The 23,001-nt window shown below is 50.2% G+C and overlaps 1 protein-coding gene across 6 annotated transcripts in view; it reads right to left on the bottom strand.

The window, feature by feature from the left end:
• PFKFB3 (6-phosphofructo-2-kinase/fructose-2,6-biphosphatase 3) overlaps nucleotides 1–23,001 on the bottom strand; it is a 40,284-nt gene that overhangs the window by 15,586 nt on the left and 1,697 nt on the right. For 4 of the 6 annotated variants that reach the window (XM_040062198.1, XM_040062197.1, XM_040062203.1 and 1 more), the window contains exon 1: nucleotides 3,960–4,566. The exons of the other annotated variants lie outside the window; for them this stretch is intronic. In XM_040062198.1, the coding sequence (XP_039918132.1) occupies nucleotides 3,960–4,038 (79 nt within the window). In that variant the 5' untranslated portion in view covers nucleotides 4,039–4,566. Of the gene's footprint in view, nucleotides 1–3,959; nucleotides 4,567–23,001 lie in introns of those variants that run through there. 6 annotated transcript variants of the gene reach the window in all.

Below are 23,001 nucleotides of genomic sequence, written 5' to 3'. Positions count from 1 at the left end.
TAAAAAGTAATTTAAAAAAAATTTAAAAAATAAAAATCAAGGCAAGCACAACTTCACATTCCAATGGCTTGGCCAATTCCATGAAAAGCTCAAGGATAGCCAAGGACTTTGGACCCATCCCTGCAGAAGAGTCTGTGCTGAAATACCAGGCCCAGACCAAGACCTTCACGCACAGAAAGCATCTCCCAAAAATCTCTGACTCGAGTTTTAGCTGACACACAAACAACTAGCTGGATTTTCTGAAGACAAACAAGGCAAGAGAACCACAGAACGACCAGCATTTAAAAGCAGATATTCAAGTGATTTATCCCTTTTTTCTTCATAAACCCAAGCTGGGTTGTTGAGATTTTTTTTCTTTTTTTTTTTTTTTTTGTGGTGAAGAGGGTTCATGTCAAACAGCTGGCAAGAAAATCCAGAGGCAGCATTTGCAGGACAGATGGGACCCCGCAGAGGATTCCTCACCCACCCTTCCATCCACCCGGTGAGCCCAGAGACCTCATAGGAAAGGAATGCAGGGAGTGAGTGGCTGGTGGCAGAGCCATAAAACCCAGCTTAATTATGGCCTGGGTGGAGAGCTCTGCCTGCCTGTCACAGCTGCCTGAAGGTGGGACCAGGGATGGCTCCCAGGTTTTTGTCAGCGTGGATCTGGAAAGGGCAAACAAACTGAGAGGTACCCACAGAACACGCAAAGTACGTGGGGTTTCCTTCCCCTTCAAAGAAAGGAAATAAATCCAGCAGCTGGAGAAACCAAATTAAAGCCACAAGGAAGAGTTATGGCACTGGTACCCAGATGGCAGAGAGGAACCACCCATCATCTTCCTAAGTTTCTCACTAAAACAAACTCAGCAGGCAAGAGATTAAAAACTACCTAAAATACTTATTTCGTTTTTCTTTTTTGTTGTTGTTGTTTAATAAATTTCACGTTCCCCAGGCTGCAGCTGCCCTCACCCTCACTCCTTTGTGCAACCTGCCTCCCCCAGTGCTGCATTTCAAAACCCCAGGGCAGTTCCCAAAGATTTTGGCATCAAGTGCCAGTTTTCTGTGCTGGAGGTGTGTAACATACCCAGAAAAATACCTTCCCCCTCTAACAATCTCACATCCTCATCCAAGCTGTGAGTGCAAGTCTGTTTTACACAAAACCCACACAATTATTAGAAAAAGGGAGGAGGAAGGAACAATACCTGAATAAGGAAACTCTTCATTTCCCTACCTGCCAGTGGACAAAGGATCTCAAGGAGCAGAGCCAAGAGGATTTGGGGCCATTAAACAGCACTCAAAGAGTAAAAGGGACAATGCTGGGTACTGTTCATGTCCCTGTGGCTCCAGACAGCTGTGACAGCCCCAGGGCTTGGCACTGTGAGGGCACATGTGTCACCTCCAAAGGGTGCTGCAAGAGTTAGACATCCCTAATTCAGGAATCTCCCCCCAGTTTCTTCTGCCCTTGGACAATGGACCAGCACCTGAGAAGCACCTCCCAAAACACCATGGCATCAGTGAGCAGCTTTTCATCAGGAATCTGAGCGCAAACCAAAAGTCCCCGGGAAACTTTGTATCAGGGATGAAACAGAAGCCAGTGTTTTGCTCCCAGTCTTTCACAAAGGCCTCATTCATCATTTCCTTTCACCACTGCTGGGAAGCTATCAGGGATTTCAATCCATATTCATTACTCCTTATCAACATCTAGCCAGGTAAGTCAAGGGCAGGGATGACTTTCAGGCTCAACCAGAGGCTGTTTAGAAGGAGCTCATCACTTTTGCTACTTGCAAGAAAGTCAGCTTCACCAGTGGGTAAAAGGAGAAGGGGGGGAAAAAAAAAAAAAAAAATCACGAAAGGGAAGGAAGTTTGCTTCTATAAAAAGTCGGATAAAACAGCCACCTCCCCACTTCAGGCATTTTTATTGTCTCCTCATTCCCACAAGCCCAGACCGCACGTTCTGTTCGTCCCATTCCTCTTTTTCCCCCGCTGCAATCCCAACACCTTCAGGGATGCCGGATTCCGCTCTCCCCACGTGGAACCGCGGCGAGCCGGGGATGGACGCGCACAGCCCGGCGTGCTTCCCCACATCCACCGAGCCGGAGGGACGGGAAAAAGCAGCGAGGGGATGGAGAGAGGCAGCGGCAGCCCCCTCCCTCCCGGAGCATCCCCCTCCCCTCGCCCGGCTCTGCCCAGCCAGCGCCTTCGACGGCTCGGCTTTCCCAGCCCCTACGTGAGAGACGTGCGGCGTGACAGCAATTTAATGGATCGCCGTCAAAAGGCCGGCTGAAGGAGCCACCGCAGCCTCCCCTGGACGAGGCGATCACACAATCGGACTCATTATTGCACACCCGGGGAGCGCCCTGCCCGGGGATGCTCCCAGGGATGCGCCCGCTCCCTCCCGGCATCACGCTGGATGCGGTCTCCGTTATTCCTCCCTGCCCACCCCAGCTTTGTAGCCCTTCGCTCTTTGTGGCTGCCGAGGAATTAACAGCACCTCGCGTTTAAAATACCTTTGAGTCAAAAAAAGAGTAAGCTAAAAAAAGCCTAAAAGTCATCCTCTCACATTGCACAGCGTGGCTTGTTCCCACCCCAAGAAAAAAAAATAAAAAATCATTAGAAGCCGCGTTATGTTATTAATGTGCCCCTCGGTGCCTTAATATATTAAATATGTGAGGTTTTTTTCCGCTACCAAGAGGGAGCTCTCTCTGAGAAACCAGGTGAATGAAGCGGCAAAAAACCACTGCATGCACAAGGGATTTCTTTCAGAGGTGCCAGTCCTTGAGAAAAATCCAGCCACAGAGACACACGTGCAAAGCATTAAGCCGGGAGACGTTTTACCCCACTCCCAGCAAAGCCCCTCGGCTACCCAGATGTGCAGCCTGTTGCCGAAATCCATTTCCCCGGCAGCTCCCGCTGCAGAGCTGCCCTTGCCAGGCACAGGCTGAGCATCCCAACATCTGCTCCAAGGTGCCTGACCCACAGCCACGGGCAACAGCATCCGGCAACTTCATAGGATGTCTATTTTTTTAAAAAAAATATTATTTAGCAGGGGAAAGTTTCTAGCCAAGCTAAATAAACATAGGAAGCGACTTTAAACGCCTGATGAAGACGAGCATCGGAAAGAGTGATTCACCCAAGCCAAAGCCACTTCCATCCCGGCTCCGCGCATTCCTGCCACGCTCATTTAGAGCTCGGAGTCGCACAACGGGCAGGTTGTCAGCGTAGCTGCTGAGTGACTGCAAGGATCTGCTTCCTGAGCTTTCGGATTGGGTCATGATTCATGTTTTGGTTTGTAGTAACACCGGGATGACCCAAACGTTCTTCTATTCCCAGCTTCAGAGACAAGGGGAAAACACCGCAGAAGTTTCAGCACTCATTTCTGCTTTCCCCTCCACCTGCCTCCTATCTCATCCCCACAGGGTTAAGTGGTAAAGTGCAAACGGCTGGCGTTTGGTTGGTTTTTTTTTTTTTTTTCCCCCTAAGTCCATTGCCCTAATCCTCCCTCCACAATATAAATAAATAAATGGACGGGATTTGTAGCAACCCGTGTCTAGTGAAAGATGTCCTGTCACATGGCCAGAGGGTTGTGGAACGAGATTATCCCTACGGTCCCTTCCAACCCACACCATTCACGATTCTGTCATTAATAAATCCCTGCTGAGCCGGCTCCCCGGCTGCGAGGTGAACAACCTGCTGCCTTTTCCTTTCAATCCCAGGGCCGGGAGCGGAGAGTGGAAGCGGGACCACGCGTGTGGCGGCACCTCCCCGCATCCTGCGCTCCGCCGGGGCCATGTGACGGCTGCACCTTCCTCCCGCTGCCACTGAGTCACGGGATGGCAGCGGGAGGGATGCGGGCACGGCGAGGAGGAGGGAGGAGGGATGCTGCAGGGATGCTGCAAAGAGCGGGGAGAGCTTCCCACCACCCATCCCGTCCCTCCATCCCAATCCCCATCCCTCCGGGATGCTGCCGTGCCCCTACTCACATCGGCGGGGCAGCGCCGGGCGGTTGTCATTGGGAAGCCAAATCTTCTGGATGCGGCTTTGCGTCAGCTCCATGGGCATTTTTAAAACAAAGGTCTTTCTACGCTCCGCGTCCACCTTGATGCGTTCGCGGGAGGGAGGAGGAGAAAAAAAAAGGGGGGGAGGGGGAAGGGGGAAGGTGGTGGGGGAAATATATGGTTTAAAAAAGAAAAAATAAAAGGGTTTTTGTTGCAGTCAGTGGTTCGGGCGAGCGGCTGCGGCGCTTTCGGATGCTGCTCCGAGCCTCGTTAAGGTTTTACGGCAGGAGGGGGAGGAGGAGGAAGAGGAGGGCCGGGTCTGCAGGGCACAAAGCCGGGCAGGAGCGGCCCCAGCGCAGCCGCTGCGCGCTGGAAGGGAGCGAAGGCGAGCCCCGCCGCGAACCGCGATGGAAAGCGGGGCGAAAAAAAAAATAAAATATAGCTATTAAAAAAAAATTAAAAATATCTTCCCTTTTAAATCGAAAAAAAAATAAAAACAAAAGAAAAGCAGGAGAATCTCCACGCGAGGCAGCCGGGAAAGGAGCGGTGCTGCAATCCGGGCTCGTGCTACGTCCGGCTCCGCTCACGATGTGCCGGCAGCCGCCGGGCCGCCTATTTCTATCCCCACAGGCCGGGACCGCCTCCGGGGCGGGGCGGGGAGGCAGCCGGGGCCGGGCGGGCGCTGCGGAGCCGCGGGGGAGGAGGAGAAGGAGGCGGAGGAGGAGGCTGAGGAGGAGAAGGAGGAGGATGAAGATGACGGAGGGGCCGGCGCGGCCCCTGCTGCCCCCTGCCGCCCGCCCCCCGCACTGCAGCGCGGACAAAGGACGCGCTTTGTTCCGCGGGGGGGACGCGGCACCGACCCCTCCCATCCCATCCCGGGGAATTTGGGAGACCCCCCAAACGAAAATATTTATGGTTAAATAAATGCCCTATTTCATTCGTCACGTCTTTCCAATCAGCGAGGGGAGTCGGTGTAAAACGATGTAAAACGATGGAAATTTGATTTTTTTTTTTTTTTTTAAGGGAACAGTAAAATTCGACGGTAAATCACTTTTTTAAAAAAGCTGTTAAAAAAAAAAAGAGAGAGAATGGAGTGAAAAGCATAAAGAGAAAAAATTAAATAAATTAAAAATTAATTGAGAAAATAGGATAGGGAATAGAGGCGAAAATAAGGAGAAAAACAAATAAACAGAAATATGGAATAAAGTTGAACTAAAATAATAATAATAATAATAATAATAATAATAATAATAATAATAATAATAATAATAATAAAGAAATAAACTAAATACATAAAATAAAAAATAGAGGATAAAAAAGAAAAAGGAGCCCAAGTACACAGTGGTGGGATGGGGGGGCTCCGCTGGCGCGCCGCTTGCGCCCCTCACTCTGCGCTCCGCGGGTTCGGACCAGGGGGTCCCGCGGGGGGCCGGGGGATGCCGGGGGGTCCCGGCGGGCCGGGGGATGCCGGCCCTGAGCTCCTGCACGTCCCTCACGTCGCACATGCGGTGCCGAGCCGCCTCCCCCGGAGGGGATGCCCGGGATGCGGCGGCTCCGCCTCCGCCCGCGGCCACCGCGGCTGCTCCGCCCCGCTCCGCGCCCGGGCGGGGCCGGGAGGCTGCGGGACTCCTCCGCGTCCCTCCGCGGACAGCGGCTCGGGGGCGGCCGCAGCGCTGGGGATGGTCCGCGGGGAGCCCTCAAACGGGCGAATTTTTAATTTTTTTTTAATAATATCAATTTAATTTATTAATCTCGTTTAATTATTTATTATTTAATGTTTTCATGGAACTATTATTTTTATTCTTTTTATCGTGTTAATATTATTTAATATTTCTGAATTGTGTCATGTTCAAATACAATAAATATGATAATAATAATACCAATAATAATAATTATTATTATCATCATTATTTTATTAGTTTATTAAACTTCTTAATCCACTCGCCAGGTTCCTGTAAGCTACATTTCCACTGTAAATTAGGGTACAAATGGCCCCCCAGCAATGCTGACGCACCCACACAGCCTCTCTTTGCAGCACAGAGGGGTTGGGACCACCCTGGGGTGAGACCCAAATCCCAAACACACAGGTGCTCAAACCCCTTTGTCCCCCAGCACTGATGAGGATGATCCCACCTGGCATGGAGGGCTCTCTTTGGTAGGATTCTGGGTGGGAATTTGCCACAGCAGGGAAATGTGGGAATGTGTCATGGGTGGGAAGGGCTGCAGAGGTGGGAGCATGTGCTTTGATGGTCGTTAATAAAGCAAATTTTGCTTCAAAAATTCAAGCCGGATAAGGAGCATCTTGGATACCTAAAATGTTCAATAACCTTTTTTTTTTTTTTTTTTTGTACTTAGGGCATTTTCCTCTTCTGGAAGCAAAAGCTTGTATTTTTATAACACATTTAGAAAGGAGATATTTCTGGCCAATTCCTTACATGGAGCCAAGATGGAGTAAAAAGTGCACAATCTTTCCCTCTCCTACACAGGGGAAAAAATATTCACAGGCAAAAATGAAAAAAAAAAAAAAAAAATTAAAAAAAGCTACTATGAGGGAGCTGGAAATGAACCAGAGATTTGGGATGTGGGAAGGAAGATAGGAGAGAGCCATGAGTGCTCCAGTTGGCAAGGATGGGACGGGAGTCAGGCACAACAGCCCTCCCTGGACCACTCTGCACAAAATCCCCAAATCCTTTTCACATATAGGGCAACAGAAAGTCTCTTCCCAGCTGGAGCATGAGTCAGAAGGAGGACAAAAATTCACATGATTTTACAGGACAAGGAATTCAGGCATCATCCCCCTTCCTCCAGCAGCTCTCTCCCCTCTCCGTGGCTCTTTTCCACCTCGCAAATCACCACCCCCACGACATGAAAAGGAGCCCGAAAGCGAAACCCTGCCTGAATTAAAATCACAGTCGCTTCAAATTAGATCCACCTAGTGACTCTTGGCTTAGAAACTCCTAAATAACTGGAGCGGAAAGCTTCAACTCCTAAATAAGTGGCCTGGATTTCAAAGGCACCAGCACCCAGCTGCTCCGAGGGAGGTCAGCTGGAAGAAGCACTTCTATTTATAAGACACTTGCACCTCGGGGAGAGGGCGGGGAGCAGGACAGCACTAGGTGCACTCAGAGGATTATTTTTCCCCCTTCCAAATCGTGCCGTGCAAAATCCCAGCTCCCTAAAAATAGCACCTGGACTGGTAAATAAGATACTGCTCGCAGCTGCTGCGAAAAGAGCCCCAAGGGGTGCTTAGCCCGGCGATTTTTTTAGGAAATCAAGTCACTGATGTGGCCTGGATGTTGTCAGGAGGAGGCGTCAGCTCCTCGAGAGCCTCCACAGGCACAGTGTGACACTGGACAGCCCGTGATGCTGTCCCACAGCCTCACTGTGTGAACAGAGGGTGGAGGGAGGAATGAACCAGACAGTGTAGGCTGGAGGTGCTGCCATACACACCCCAACCAGGAATGGGCAGATATTTAATAAATGAGAAAGGACAGGGGTATAAATGTAATGCCAGCGTTTGAAATATGAAAGTTCCAGTGGTAGATGGGGGAAAAAATTACCTTGAGCATCCAAAGGATGAATGCAGCAGGTCCAGAGAGGCGGGAGAGGGAAGTACAAAAAGGGAAAGTTTGGGAGAGAAGGGAGAAAACTCCCATTTTTGTGAGAATGGGACACCCACTTCTTATGGGGTTTACGGTCTTCAAACTTCTCTGAAACTCCAAAACTAAAACCTCTCAATTCCCTCTTTTGTTCCACTGCTGCTCCAGCTTCAGACTCACCTAGCAACCCACCCTGAACAGTGGCATTAGGCTCTGGATGCATCCCAAAATAACAGCTCCAGACTTTATTCTCCATCCTCTTTGGAAGAACCTACCGGTCACCAGGCAGCCTTCCCCGACATCCTCCCCCCGGCATCAAAATGCCAGCACCAGCAGCGATTGCTCTGGTGAGCCCCAACTCTGACTAAGCCATGATTCACCCTCCTCTTTTGATGTCTTTTTCAAAATTATTTATTTGATTCCCTCTAAAGGAAACTCGGAAGGGAAGGGCCAGTCACGTTCTTGCCTACATCCAGTGCAACACGCATCCTCTCCTTTGGACATGGCACGGGGGTGCGGGGTGGGGGGAGATGCCTGGTGGGATCTGAGTCACACATCCAGGAATTCTTTGCATGGTTAGAATTTGGAGAGGGCGGCTGGGAGCTGTGTGTACATCGCTGTGTGGATGCAGCCACACATGTGCTCTGTTCATGTCCGGGCAGCTTCATCTGCAGCGGGTTCCAGTGTGGCCTTGTGTTTGTCAGCCTGGAATGTGGGCATAAAGTTCAGACTCACAGAATGGGTTTAAAGGGATTTTTGAGATCCTCCAGTCCCACACCCCTGCCATGGCAGGGACACCTTCCACTATCCCAGGCTGCTCCAAGCCCCATCCAACCTGGCCTCGGACACTTCCAGGGATGGGGCATCAACTTCTCTGGGCAACCTGTGCCAGGGCCTCACCACACCACACCCACATGAAAGAATTTCTCCCAAATATCCCATCAAAATCTACTCTCATCCAGTCTAAAGCCGTTCCAAAGTGCTCCCTACCCCAGGAGGGTGGTTGCAAAAGTCAGGCAGCAGCTGCCCAGATTGTTATTAGTGCATTAATGCCATTTTCTTGCAACCGAAAAATGCATTCCTCTGGGCTGACCAAGGGGCATTTAGATGGTTTTCAGGGGAAAGAAAAATAATAAAAATAGCGGGGTGCTGAAGAAGCCAAGAAAATTGTGTGCAATATTTTTCAGGGAATTAGATGCTTTCAGAAAGGTCAGGAAGGAAACCAAGTGGTTGACCCCTCGTCTTGCCTGCTGGATGCTGAGTAGTTTCCACTGCTGATGGTGCTTTATTTGGAAGGACTTGAACAAAAGCTGCTGCGGGTCAGGCTCGTGGCAGGGAGGGTGACAAATGTGTGATTTTTATCAGGCTGATAAAAATGTTTGGACTTGGAGAGGCAGCTGGAGTTCACGGTCCTTTGTGCCTGCAGTTTTCAATTGCCTCCCTCGCCCAGGTATTTCGGTTCCAGGAATAAACAAACAAGGAATGAAGTGTGAACTGTACCTGCATCACCAGGACATCACCGTTCCCTCTCCCTCATCCCGCCCAGCTCCTGATGTCCGGGAAGGAACACCAAGAGCTCCTGCCTCTGCCCCTGTAATGGATCGGGGTGCTTCTGCCATGAAAAAGAGGTTTTATTTCCCCTTCTGTAAACAAGCTGTGTTTTCCTTCCTCATTTCTTGCCTCTCTCCCCGCTGTTCTTGCAGCCTAACACTGCTTTTCCTCCTCCTGCCGCATCGGCCTCGCTGCCGGGCAAAGCGGAACAGAAACCAAGCAAAACCATCTCTTCACGACATTATTTGCAGACAGGTTTTCCTGCAAAAAAGGGATCGAGGGGTGTTGCTCGGCACGAGATTTACAGACCCCTGCCCTGAAAGCAGGGGAGAGCTCCTGGTCCCTCTGCAGCGGTGAGGGCTGAGCCCTGCCCTGGGCACAGGATGCAGGCAGGGCAGGGAACATCGTGTGCCCTAGAGCTCTCCCTGCTTTCACCCACCAGTGCAGACACGCGTTCTCCTGGCTGCAGACAAGCCGTGCAGTTTTTAAGCCCATTGCACCCTCTAATTGCGCCTGATGTGCTCATGAAACTCCTTCCTGGGCCGGTTGTGAGAAATTCCGATCATTGCTGGCAACAGCCGGGCAGTGGGACACCGCTGGAGCAAGACCTGGGCTGCCACACGCCTGCCTGTGGGTGCAGCTTTGCCCAAAAATAGCCACAAGCAGAGAAAAGGGGGAAATTCAACGGGGTTCAGCTTCTGACATTGAGAAACCAGGGCTGAGCTCCAGAGGGGGAAATTCCCACAGAGGCATAGGGCATTGCTCACCCCTCGGTATCAGCCCCAGTCAAACACTGCACCCAGGCCTGACCTTGCTTTCCTGGCAGCCCAGGGACAGGAAAAGCCAAGAAGGGGTTGCAGAAATGCAAAACTCAGCCTCATCCAGCTGATTCCAGCTCAGGGAGCTGTTGCTTTTGCTCAGCCCTCTGCTCTGAGCTCCCCGTGTGTTGTCACCGTCACACTCAGATCCATGCAGGAATTCTCTCAAGGACAGGAAATTCTTCCTAAAGCCAACATTCTGCAAAGTTGTTTGTTTGTTTGCTTAATTTCTTTTACCTTATAACTCTTCAGGCAGGAGGACAAGAGTTCAAACCCTATTTCGTCAGATTTGTGCCCTAACTAGAGGTCTTTGGTTATAATTGGCTGAGTTAAAGGGTAGCAGGAAAGGAAATGGGAGAGTTGTAAATGCAGTGCCTGGCTTTGATGAATACGGGGAAGAAGGAAGGATGAAAGCCTGGATTCAGTCAAATTAAAAGCAAAATAATTCAAGGTTTCCTCCACTGTCCTCAGCGAGGTGACATCCTCCAAATGTGTCTTGGATGGTCCTTGGGAACACCCAGTAAACTTTAAGACCAAAAATGGGGAGGTGTACAATGGGTGCCCATTAGCCAGCGCTGATGACCCCAAAGGAGCCTCCCAGACAGAGGTTCGTATTTAAGAAAGGAGGTTTATTTGTAATTTTTAAAAATAATTATACTCTGTAATTCTCAAAAAAAAAAAAATTTGGAGATAACATTCTGAAGCTGCAAACACCCATTAAAGCAGGGACATTTCTCAAAGCTGGCAGGTCTGCTCAGAAACGGGTCCAGGAGGATTGAGCAATGTCCTGTGAAAGTTCCTGACCTTACAAGACTAGTGCAAAACAAAACTCACCCCATAAATGGGCTAAATCATAAACGTAATTGACTCCATAGGTTGCAGAGAGGATAGATTTAGGGTAGATATTATGAAGAAATTCTTTACAGTGAGGGTGGTGAGGTTCTGGCACAGGTTGTGCAAAGAAGCTTTGACTGCCCCATCCCTGGAAGTGTCCAAGGTTGGACAGGGCTTGAAGTAACCTATTTTTTGGAAGGTGTCCCTGCCCATGGCAGGAGTTGGAACTGGATGATCTTAAAGGTCACTTCCAACCCGGCCCATTCTGTGATTCTATGAAACATGGGTTTCTAAATGTAGTTAGAGGGTGATTAAATGGCAAGGGTTTGGGATGTTCTAGTCTCAGGAATTTAATACTGGTTTTCATTGAAATAAAACTTGTCTGCAGAAGTTCAGGCTTGGTCCCAATAGCAAGGGTCAAAGGGTGCAGATCAGTCAGAGAGCCACAATTCAGGTTTTGGCATTGTCAGAGCTTTTGAAAAGACAATTTCACCTTGGCCTGACACTGGGTTGAGCCTTCTGCTCCCAGGTACTTTTAGTTACGTGAAAGAAACACTTCCCTGTTTGCCCTGTTATTTTAAGGTGTGAAATTCCCCACTGAAAATCCTGGGATTGCTTTAGGGTGTAAATCCACAGGATGTTGAACTTGACTTTAGGTTACCTCATCCCTAATCAAGAGGCCACAACCACCTGCGACAAGGCACTGATCCAGCAGAAAAATCCTGCTGGTCTGAGAGAAAAGTGTGTTTACAAGGCTACTCTGTCCCTGCTGCCAGATCAGATTTTTCCCTGTGCTGCTGCTGCCAGCAGAAGTTGGCGTGTGTTACCACAGTGCCTTCTCCGGGAAAATCAGCAGAATTACAGCTCACACCTGAACAGACCTAATTTAGGATTTTCATGGTTTAACCCCGGCTGGGAGCTCAGCCCCACTCGCTCACTGCCCCACAGTGGGACGGGGGAGAGAACTGGAGGGTAAAAGAGAGAAAACTCATGGGTTAGGGTACAAACAGTTTAAAGGGAAAAGCAAAAGCCACATGCAGAAGCAAAGCAAAACCAGGAATTAACTCCCCACTTCCCACAGGTGTTCAGTGATCCCCAGGAATCCATCACATGTAGTGGTGGCTTGGAAGGCAAACACCATCACCCCGAATGTCCCCCCCTTCCTAAACATGACAAAATGTGTTATGGAATATTTTTGGTCAGTTTGGAGTCAGCTGTCCTTGCTCCGTCCCCTCACAACTCCTTGTGCCCCCTCCAGCCTCCTCACTGGTGGGGTGAGAAGCAGAAAAGCCTTGCCTATGTTAAGCCCTGCTCAGCAAAACCAAAAAAGCCTCTATATTATCAACACTGTTTTGGTCACACGTCAGAAACACAGCCCCAGAGCAGCTACTCTGAAGAAAATCAACCTGTCCCAGCCCAAACCAGCACAGCGCTGCAAAGCAACGCTGCATTTTGGAGATGTGATGGGAAGAACAAAGAACTCCAGCCCTCCTGTATGCACAGGTTGTTATTGGAGTTATTTTCATGGAGGTGCCAAATGGCTGAAGTTGATTGTGTCCAGGAAGAACTTAATTCCCAGCCCTGGGATGCAGCGCTCCGCGCTGGATGTGAACCCCCCAGGGATGATGAGTCTGTTCAGCCCATTCACGGTGGAGGATAAGGATTTTCACCCTCCGGAAACCACAGCCTGTCATTATCCCATGGACTTCGCTACTGAACTGTTTCCTAACTTCTCATTACCACCCACCTTTCATTAAGAGCCCGGATCGTTATCTCGTCATTGCAGGTTATTAAATCAAACAATGGCAAAGGCTGTGGCCTTTCTGGGCCTGACTCACCTCATTATGTAACAAGCCCGGGCCAGTGACAACCTCAGCATCGTCATGGTGACAGAGAAGCGTCTAAAAAGTCGTAGGCAATGATGTGGGGAAGCCAGACGCCCCAGAGATTCAGGGGAATCACTTCTAAGTAATGCAAAGAACCTGAAAAAACAAAGCTCTGGGCAAGAACCGGTGGAGGTTTGTATTTCTGATGATCAAGGAGGACGTGCTTGTAGGCAGCAGCGGGCAGCAGATTAATCACAGCCTGGGAGAGAGGGTATTTTTTTTTATCTCAGGTCTCAACCCCCGCTGATAATCAGTTTGGCTCCTGATGCAGGGGCTTTTGAAGCAGCATCCCAGAAGGATCTGCACTGCCTGGGAGGCTCAGATGGAAAGGTTCCCCTGAGGGATGCTGAGCAGGGAGGAGGCGTTGAAGCTCTCAGCTCTTGCTGTTCTGCCTCCATCCACAGCAAAGCTGTGGGTAGAGTTTGGGAAGGATTTATGTAATTTTGGGGTGTCTACAAGGAACTGGTCACCTCTGACCACTTCTACCACCTGTGGAGAGAAATGGGCACTCACTTGCACAGAGAACAATTCAGCTGCCCTGCTGTGGGCGCTGACTGCAAACCAGGATGAGAAGTGTCCTGGAGGAGTTGGTGTCCTCTGAGCACGCAGGAAACCTCAGAGCTATGCCCAAAACCATTCCATGCACATCTCAGTGCTCTCCAGCACGAGGTGACACAAAACACAAGTCCTTGTCCGATTCAGGATCCCATGCAGGGAGGAGGAGCAGAGCTTTGGTGAGGCGCTGCATTTCAAAATCGTGTACGTGCTGAGCATCTTCCCACCCATGCCTCAGCTCTGCGAGCATGTCTGCCCCATGGACAACCTGCTCATCCCTGCTTCCTCACAGGGCTGGGATGATCCAGACAGTGGTTGCCCAACAGTGGCCCACACACCTCAGCTCTGGCCAAGAAGAGCCACTTTTGGGACCAGCACCACTCCTGGGGTTGAGCTGCTCCCTGGATCAGCCTCCCCAAGGGCTCCCCTCTCCATTCAGCTGGTGGAAACCACAAGGAATCCAGAGGTGAGGTCTAGGTGTCCCACTTTTCCAGAGTGTTGCCATGTGCTTTTAAACTCGAGACCTGCAGGCACTGCTTTTGGGAGGTCTGTGAAAGACAAGTAAGAGGGAAAGTGTGTGATCAACAAGCTGAAATTTAGAATAGTACGGTCCAGTTTTGTTTACCTATCTTTTGCTGGAGTTCCTTACAGTCAAAACCTCTCTCAGGGAACCTCCAGTTTCCTAGCACCTCTCCCTAACCAAGTTTTGGACCCAAATCGCTGGAATAAGATCACACAAATCGCTGGAATGCAGAAATTAAATTACCAAATTTCCTTATCATGTTTTTCTTAAAATCCTTCCACTTAGAGAACAGTGATTTTAATGCATTTAAGTCCTAGCAGATGTATTTAATTTACTTTTTTCTACGCCATGGAGACCTGGCTGGGAAAGAAAAAAAAAAAGCTGAAATTGTTCAAAAACATCTACAGAATTTTTTTCATCTTTCCCTGATATTTTCCAATCAGAAATGAAAAAATATTAATGGAAAAAATTCTCTGGAATTTTGGGGGAAGCTGAAACAATATGGGGAGCTTGCTGCCAACATATTTTCTCAAATACATTTATATTTTCCAACCCGCAATGACAAGCTATTAACAGTTCCTTGGGTGGAAAAAAAAAAAAAAAAAAAAAAAAAAAAAAAAAAAAAAAAGCTGAATTCAAAGTTTATATTTCTGCCCTGGAGTTTACCAGGGAGTAGCAAAGCAGCATCTGGATGCCTGGCAGAGGTCACAAGGAAGAAGCTTCAAAGCACTTGGGAGGGCCTCAGTTTTTTCCCAAACAGCTGCTGTTACTTGAGCTGAGAGACAGAGCCAGGAGGGCAGGGCACAGGTGGAAGCACATCTTGGCCATTGATTGTGACTCATCCTCACTGAATAACGATGGAGAAGAGGTAAAAATGCTTTTATTGTGTCTGCTTCAGCGTTTCCAGCAACACCACTCATTAGGGAATCACAGAATGGTTTTGGGTTGGAAGGCGCATAAAAGATTTTCCAGTTCTAACCCCTTCCACCATCCCAGGTTGCTCCAAGCCCTGTCCAACTTGGCCTTGGACACTTCCAGGGATGGAGCAGCCACAGCTTCTCTGAGCACTCTGCTCCAGCACAAACTCTGTGCCACCAATAGGACACCTCTCAAACCAAACAGCTGACCCCAGGAGAGGGGCTCACCTCATGTGTCCATCCCCCCGTGCCCCCCTACACCGCTCGGGTGGGTTCGCGCTCCCCGCACGTCCCTGGACTGCTGCCTGTAGTGACAGCACGGCCACAGCCAGGGTTTCACATTTCCCAGCCCAGCTGTTTACCCAGGGCACAGCCTGAAGGAAAACAACTGCTAGACAGTCAACAAGAGATCTGAGGGCCACCTGACTCCTGGGCAGGCTTTCCTGCCAGCTTCCCTGTAAAGAGGGAGAGCTGGGCTGGGGCTCAAGGCACAACCTTCCTTCAGTTCATGTTGTCATTCCCAGGCTGGGACAGCCCCAGGCACTTGAGTGACGGGCACCTTTCACCCACTGCTGGGTGAAGATGCTTGTGATGCCTCAGGGGTTCCATTGGTGGTCACTGAGGCAGTGGGAGATACAGTTTGTACCCATGGAGCAGAGCCCAGGGCAATTCCCAAACCTGCCAGCTATGCAAAAGCAAGGCCTTTCTGCAGCTGTGGCTAAGGGGGATCCCACCAGGATGGGTTTGGGACGAAGGGGGGGTTGCCAGAGGGTGACAGGAGCTGTAGTTTCTACCAGCTGAATATCCCTGAAAACCCATCTCAGCCCAGAGACTGAGCAGGCACAGCTCCCCTGCACACGTGCAGGAGCACACACAGCTACCCCAACCCTTGGCAGCCACCAGTGCCTTCAGATGCTGCTCAAAAAAAATCTGGTCCTCTCACATTCAGGCAGAGCCAGTCATCGATGACAGGGGTGAGGAAAGCTCAGCTCCAGCCTCATCCCACGCTGCCTTGTCCCATCTTGCCGTTACCTGCCAGGCCAGCCAACCCCACACCGTGCCTGCCAGCACGGTGTGACAGCACATCCCAAGCCAGGATGGCAAAGGTAACCTCAGGTCATCCAGAATTTGGGCTAGGAAAGTCGCATCCATAAAAAGAATGCTTCCCACCCTTCGTGCCTTCCACCTAATTGCTGCTGTTGCAACAGCTCTACATGATTTAATGGTTTATTGCGTTGTTCTTTTATTTATGGTGTAAATGTTTTGGACGTGATCAGTTTCTCAGCAGCTCAGCTGCGCCCAAAAATTATTAAGAGAAGAAAAAAAAAAAAAAAAAAAAAAAAAAAAAAAAAAAAAAAAAAAAAAAGCAAAGGAGGAACACGGCAGCAACCAGAGGTGATTTAATGTTTAAGGGAAACAAAGGCTTTGCTGACTGTGTTACTCCATGCACATGATCTTCACAGCTGGCAGGAGGTGGAAATCCATTCCCTGCCTTTGGCAAAGCCACCTTGGAGAAAAAAATAAACACAAAAATCACTGCTGGCAGGTGCCTCTTCTGTCTCAACTCATCCTGCTCAGCTTGGTTCAGCAGCATGGAGATTTTGGTGGTGGGGCTGCTTCTGAGTCCCTCTTCCCACCCCAAAGGCCTGGCCTCGGCCATGAATGAGATCCAACTCTCCAGCTGGGAAATGGACACAGGCTGGAAAACAACCCAAAACCCTACCATTTATTTTTTTCTTTATTATTGTTATTCTATAGGCTGTTTATCCTATGAATAAATTTGTTTTTATTTTGCCCTGGATGGGAATGTTGTTTTGCGAGCATGGATCCATCCCTGGAGCACCTGGTGTTGGCATAAAGCCATCCCACATTCCTTTTGCGGAAGGGTTTTATCAGGCTGCCTAAGCTCAAATCACAGCCTCAGCTGTGTCCTACTGTCCCTGTGAGAAATCCCTTGCTAATAAGGAGGATTTCTAAGAAAGTCACTGAGAGAAAAACAAAACAAAACAAAAAACAAACAAGTCAAATTCTCAAATTTCTGCTCCAGCCATGTTAGAGTCTCCTATTGGCATTAAGGTAGGGTGTTTGCCTGGGTCACACCTGGCATGAAGGCAAGAGTTTCCTCCAGATAAATTTATATTGGTGACTCAGGAGCCTTTATTTTGCACTTGTGCCAGGTGACCTGGTAGTGCCCACTTGCATTTTTAAGGGGTGGAAAAATTTGGTGTCCCAGGCACAGAAATGAGCAGGTGTTCAGTCCTCACCTTAGAGCAAGACCCAGTGCAACCCTGCTTATTCCCCAGTAAAGGCAGCTGGAGCATCCTGGCTCGATAGAGACCGAAACTGGGAAGCCACAGCCCTCCTTGGGGCTCCTTTGGGAGCAGGAGGGTTTTGGGTTTTGACAAAAGATCAGTTTTTCTGATGCCTTTTTGAGCTCACCTAGAAACAGACGCCAGACAAAGTTAAAAGAATAAAAGCAGATAAATTTAATGAAGGGTGTCTTCAGGTGCATTAAGGGCAGACAAAGCCTCCCCAAGGGGCTACACCCAGGAGGGACGATGGTCACTGAGATTTTCAAGCAGATCTAAGTTTGGCCTATTTACATATCAGGGGTTAATCGTCCAATTACAGCTTCAGGTAATGAAGTCACATTCCTCCAGTTCGCTCCTCCTAATTCACTTTCGTCCAGACTTTTCACGGCACTAGGGTGCTCGTGGATCTCGGACCCAGAGGGATTGTTCTGTCTGACCAAAACGGGAAAGCAGTTAATTAACACTTTACACGGAGCTTAGAGTGATGCACTAACGCACTGCAGGATCTGAAAATTATAAAAGCTAAGAACCGAGGCATCAGTTCCGCTGGGAAAAAAAAAAAAAAAAAAAAAATCCCTGATACGGGCGGGTTATCCCAGTTGTTTACCAGCCTCAGCTGCTCTCCGGGCTTCCTGGAAGGAGCGGGAGAGCGCAGCTCGCACGGCTCTCGCACGCTCCTTTCGCGTGTCCCGGGGGAGGTGCGGCTGCCGGGGCAGAGCCCGCAGCGCTCCCTCCCCGTGCCCACGCCGACGGGACGTGCACAGCCCCTCCGCCTTCCCCCTCATGCCGGCTTAGCCAATAAAATAATAAATAAAACCGGTAAACAAGTTCACCCCGCTGCCGCGGGAAAGGTTCTCCCCACGTCAGGTCGGATAAACAAGCTCCGGAGGAGCCGGGGAGGGGAATAAATCAGGCTGGCTGAAAGGATGCAGCTGGTTCACATCAGCCCTGCCCGAAGAGAGCCCAAAGCGGGGCCGGGACTGCACAAGGACACGGCAGCGCCTCCTTGTCTCCGTGGATTTACTGTCACCTTCCCCATCGTCCCTTCCCCAGCAGCATCGATTCTCCCCCAAACTTTTTCACAAGGTCTGTCTCAGCTTGCCCCCACTGTCCTCAGATAATCTTTTTCAAGGCTGAGCAAAGCTTTCCTTGATTTCCAACCCAAATCAGCCTGCTCCTGCTCACGGGGGCTGATTTGGAAGCTCTGCGCTGCACTGGAATGAAGTTTTTTCACCGTTTTTTTCACCCCGAAAAAGTACCTACGCTAGGAATACACCTCAGGATGCCCCAGCACGGCCAGGATTGGTGCAGAGAGAGCTGGATCCGTGGATAAGAGCGGCTAAAGGCACCATCAGCGCAGCCTCCAGCCCATCTCTGCACCCTCCCGTGCCTCAGTTTCCCCCGCCTCAATTGGTAAAGCTGGAAAGCATCCCACACAGAGTAAAGGACTGGGGAACAAAAAGGTCTCAGCAATCAATTCTGAACAAACAGCATGAAGTCCCAGAAGAAATTTTTTTATTATTATTATTATTATTATTACACCGGGAAACCAAAAGGAAAGCCCAATTCCATGACATTTTAGCGAGAGGGTGGCATACAAAACGCAGGAGGTTGGGTTTTCTGGACTGGATGGTGCTGGTTCCTCAGCACCAAGGAAGGGCACATCTCACTCCAGGCCCTGTGCTTTTGGAAAAGGTTTGATTTGGGATGGGGCAGGGTGGACAATACCAAGGAGATGTTTTCAGAATGGGGTATATGGGAGAGCACAAAATGAGAGTGATTTTGTTCTTCGGGAAGAAGAAAACTGAGGGATAGTTTTCGGCCTGGAAGAGGATGCTATGGAGAAGATAATAGCTGTTATTTATAGCAAGGAATATTTAAGGTTTATACAAGATATGCTGTTCCAGTGGAATCCTAATACCCTGTGCCAGGACAAGGAATTCTTCAAGGGAGAACACAAAGGAAACCTAAATCTGCTTGTGTGGGTTTGATCTTGAGTCCCAACTGGGGCTTGTGCTCCATCCTTTTTTTTTCCCCCCCAACCTTAAAATGTAGTTATGATGGGGAAAAGAATCAGGTGCCCTGCAGAGATGTGTGTGCCTGCACGCACACACCAGGAAAACAGGGATCACACCTTGCTGGCTGCTGGTTTTGAAATCCTCCCACGTCCCTCCATGAAAAAAAAAAAACCTGTGGTCATCTGATTTGAAGCGTTTGGAGCCGTTTGGTGCCGAGATGAATTTCTCCATCACAGAGGGTGTGTTAGGGGAAGGCTCGGCAGGGCAGCAGCTCTGCTGGCACAGGCTCCCAGTGGCACAAGGATGGTGGGATGCCAGGTGGAAAAGGGACGTGAGGGCGGTGTTGGTGGTGGGATCTGAGCACTGGGGTGAAGCCCAAGCCTAGTCTGAGCTGCTTTCCTGTGTGACATAGACACTGAGCTTGGTTTCAGATGGTGGCTGGAAATGCAGCAACAGAGAGTCCTTCCCCATCCCTGCCAGGAGGGAGGCAGGACACCAAAATGAGGGTTTTTTCCAGCATCCTGAGTTGCTTGGTGGGATGCTGGCCCTGCCAGGGAGGTTGTAGGTGTGTGTGCTTGCTGCCAGGTTAGGACATGAGGATATACCTTCAGTATTGTTACGTGGTTTAATTCCCAGACTCAGGAGGTCTGAGAGGTGCTAACAACCCAGATCTCTCCTCACCAGCTGATTTTTGTGGAGTGATCAGAATGGAGAGCTGGTCTCAAAAGCCCCACTGGGCCTCACAGAGCTGCACAGCCTTTAGAAGCCTCTGACAGGAGTTTCTAGTGGAGTGGTGGTTCCACCTGCAGTTGGTGGCAGCCAAGGTTGTCCCACCTGGCCACCACAGCCCCCCTGCAACAGCACCACAGGACGTGGTGGACTCTGCTGCTTGCTTGTGCCTGACACAGTGAGCAACAATGGGAACAAAACCGGGGATGTGACGCTGAAATCCATTAAAAACTCCTCATAAATGTTAGAGAAAGTGCAAAGGCCAAGAGGCAGTGGAAAGGTCGTGCTCACCAAGGGGTTTCTTAGAAGTGGAGGGAGGTGCTGGGAGGGCTGTGATGGGGTGACAGACACCTGCTCCTTTGGGTCCTTTGGCTCGAGAGGCTGCTGAGGTGAAAGGGGGTGAAAGGAAGCCAAGAGCCAGAATGAAAATACCGCAGTGAGAAACGGGCCAGGGGATAAAGCAGGATGGGAGGGGATTTCCAGCCTTCCAGGAAGGGTGATCAGTGAAAACAAGGTGATGGTTTGACTCAGGCACGAGCCAGTGAGTCAGGAGAGCCAGGGCCAGTTCTGCCACACGTTTCCTCCCTGCCCTTTGAGCAGACACCCTCAAGCAGACACCCACAGTGACACTGTCACTGGGACAGTCTCCATGGGGAGGTGCAGCAGGCAGGACCCCCCTCAAGCAACTCCTGACTCCTCACACGGCTTCTCTGCATCCATCAGTGCTTAAAAATCCTGTCCAGTGCCTCTGACAGGAAATGCTGGACAAAAACTTTTCCAGAGCTGCCAGGAAGTCACAACATCGAGGAGTGATGGGTGACGTGACCAGCAAAGGCAGCAGCATGTGGGTCTGCAGGGCATTCCCAGCAATCCAGAAAGTCTCCCAAAGTGACAAGATTATCCTTTCCAATACCTAAAAAAGGCTGCAGGAAGGCAGTTCTCCACCTTCAGCTGTAACCACTCTGCAAAATCAGTTTCCCATCGGGGGTTGTTATAACCTGAGTCACTGCAGAGCTGGGACAGCAAGGAAGTTCTCGGTGGCACAGGGGACAGGCAGCAGAAAGAGCAATGCCAGGATGTGGCATAGCCCTGCCCTTTCCCTTCATGCTCACAGGCAAAAGACACGTCTACTCCTGCTAACAAGAGCCTCCTTGATCTCAGCAAGCAGAAATGAGACCAGGGGATGTTGTAACTTCTGCTAACAGAATGTACAAAGCAGTGAGAGCAGTAGGAGAGCGAGGGGTTCTGCCTTCTACTCCACTCTCATGAGGCCCCACCTGGAGCACCGTGTCCAGCTCGGGGTCTCCAATATGAGAAGGATGTGGAGCTGTTGGAACAAGTCCAGAAAAGGCCATGAAGATGTTCTAAGGGCTGGAGAACCTTTTTTATAGAGGCAGACTGAGAGAGCTGGGGTTGTTCAGCCTGGAGAAGGCTTGTGGGAGATCTTAGAGCCCCTTCCAGTGCCTAAAGGGAGCCTATAAGAAAGATGGGGACAGATTTTTTACCAGGTTCTGTTGCAGTAGGACAAGGGGTGATGGTTTCAAAGTGAAGGAGGGTTGATTTGTATTAGATATAAGGAAACTTTTAATTACAAGGGTGGTAAGACCCTGGCACAGGTTGCCCAGAGAGGTGGTGGATGCCCCTCCATCCCTGGAAGCGTTCAAGGTGAGGCTGGAGTGACTTTAAGTAACCTCATCGAGTATAGGATGTCCTTGCCCTGTCAGAGGGCTTGGAACTAGGTGATCTTTTACGTCCTTTCCCACCCAAACTGTCCTGTGCCTCTATCACCATGTGTTCAATCTCTGCTCGCTGGCTTTCAGTCTTATCTCCAGCTCCTTCCCAGCCAGCATTGCCGGGATTTCATTTGTCCTTTCACAGATGACAAATGTCCTGCTCCCTGGCAGAGCCCTGCCAGCTTATCACCTGCACACTCCCAGGCTTCCTCGCGTCAGCTGCAGTAATTAAATCATATTTTTCAGGAAAGGCACTTTAGGTGAAAGCTCCCAACACCTCCTGCCAGCAGAGCTGCAGCCACAGACAGGCTTTTGCCAGGGTAATGGCACCGCTTGGGGATCTTGCTCTCTCCAGTGCTCCCAGCTGATGCAGCAATGCTGGAAGGAATTAATTTCTGTCCTAAGCTTGTTCCTCCTGGCTATCCTTGAGCATCCTTGCTAGAAACAAGTTCCTTTAATATCTGAAACTGCTAAATGCCTTGAGGTTGGCTAAATGGCAGCTGTTACACAGCCATGAAGTGCAGATCCTGTGGCAATGCCACTGGCTACGATGCCTGAGGAAAAAGGAGGCAGAACAGAGCCAAGGCAACCAGGATTTCACACAGACTTCTCGGGGAGACACAGGAAAGTGATGCCAAGGCTGCAAGCAGTGAGAAACTGGCCAAGACAGGGGTGGAGTTCGCATTTACCATCACAGGATGCTCCGTTGCCACACACAGGAGTGTGCAAAGACAGATGAGAGCCTCCAAAATGCCCATCCCAAAGTGTCCCAGTGCCTCAAGCTACCGAGGGTCTACAGGCAGAGCCTCCTCTTTGCATCCTGGATCAGGGTGGCTGTGAGCAAGCCCTGAGGTGAGATGCTGTTCCCAAAAGGTTCCCAAGAGAAGGCTCAGCCTCCTTGCCAAGCTGCTTGGAGAGCCCATATTCCTCTGGGAGGGTGAGGAACACAGCCAGATTCCAACCCAGCTGAAGCCACCACCTTGAGCAAGGATTTTTATGCACCAAGTCGAATAAGAAGGAAAATACCTTCACGCCCAGCTCTCCTGCAAACTTAGGATGTGCAGAGCTTGCTGTGGGCAGCTTTTGAAGGGCAGCCACAAGGCCGTGCTCTCCACAACCCTCCTGCCTGGTGGCTTTTGGATGTGTCCCTGGGGAGCCCAGGCAGCCACTGAGCAGCGCTCCAGGCAGGGCTGGTGATGTGAGGTCCCACCAGCCCAACCAACCTCTGAACTGAGGTTAAAGGCTGCAGCCAGGTCACAGCACTGCTAAGCCACCACTAAACCATGTCCCCAAGTGCCACATCTACACGTCCTAAATCCCTCCAGGGACGGTGACTCCACCACTCCCCCAGGCACCGCTTTTCCAGTGCTCGACAACTCTTGTGGTGAGGAAATTATTCCTAAAATACACAAGCAACGGACAAATCCCTCTCTGGAGCCGCAGGCTGATGCGCGGAGCTGCTGAAAGCTGTTCTGGCATTTCAAGGTTGACCTCTAGAGGAAGTTTTGTAGGCAGACGAGCTGCGGCTGCGACGGTGACACAAGGGCTGCAG

Source organism: Hirundo rustica, chromosome 4 (assembly GCF_015227805.2).
Source record: "Hirundo rustica isolate bHirRus1 chromosome 4, bHirRus1.pri.v3, whole genome shotgun sequence".
In the NCBI taxonomy this organism is placed as follows: domain Eukaryota; kingdom Metazoa; phylum Chordata; class Aves; order Passeriformes; family Hirundinidae; genus Hirundo; species Hirundo rustica.
Note: the sequence above shows the minus strand (reverse complement) of the source record. Positions and strands in the feature narration are given on the sequence as shown.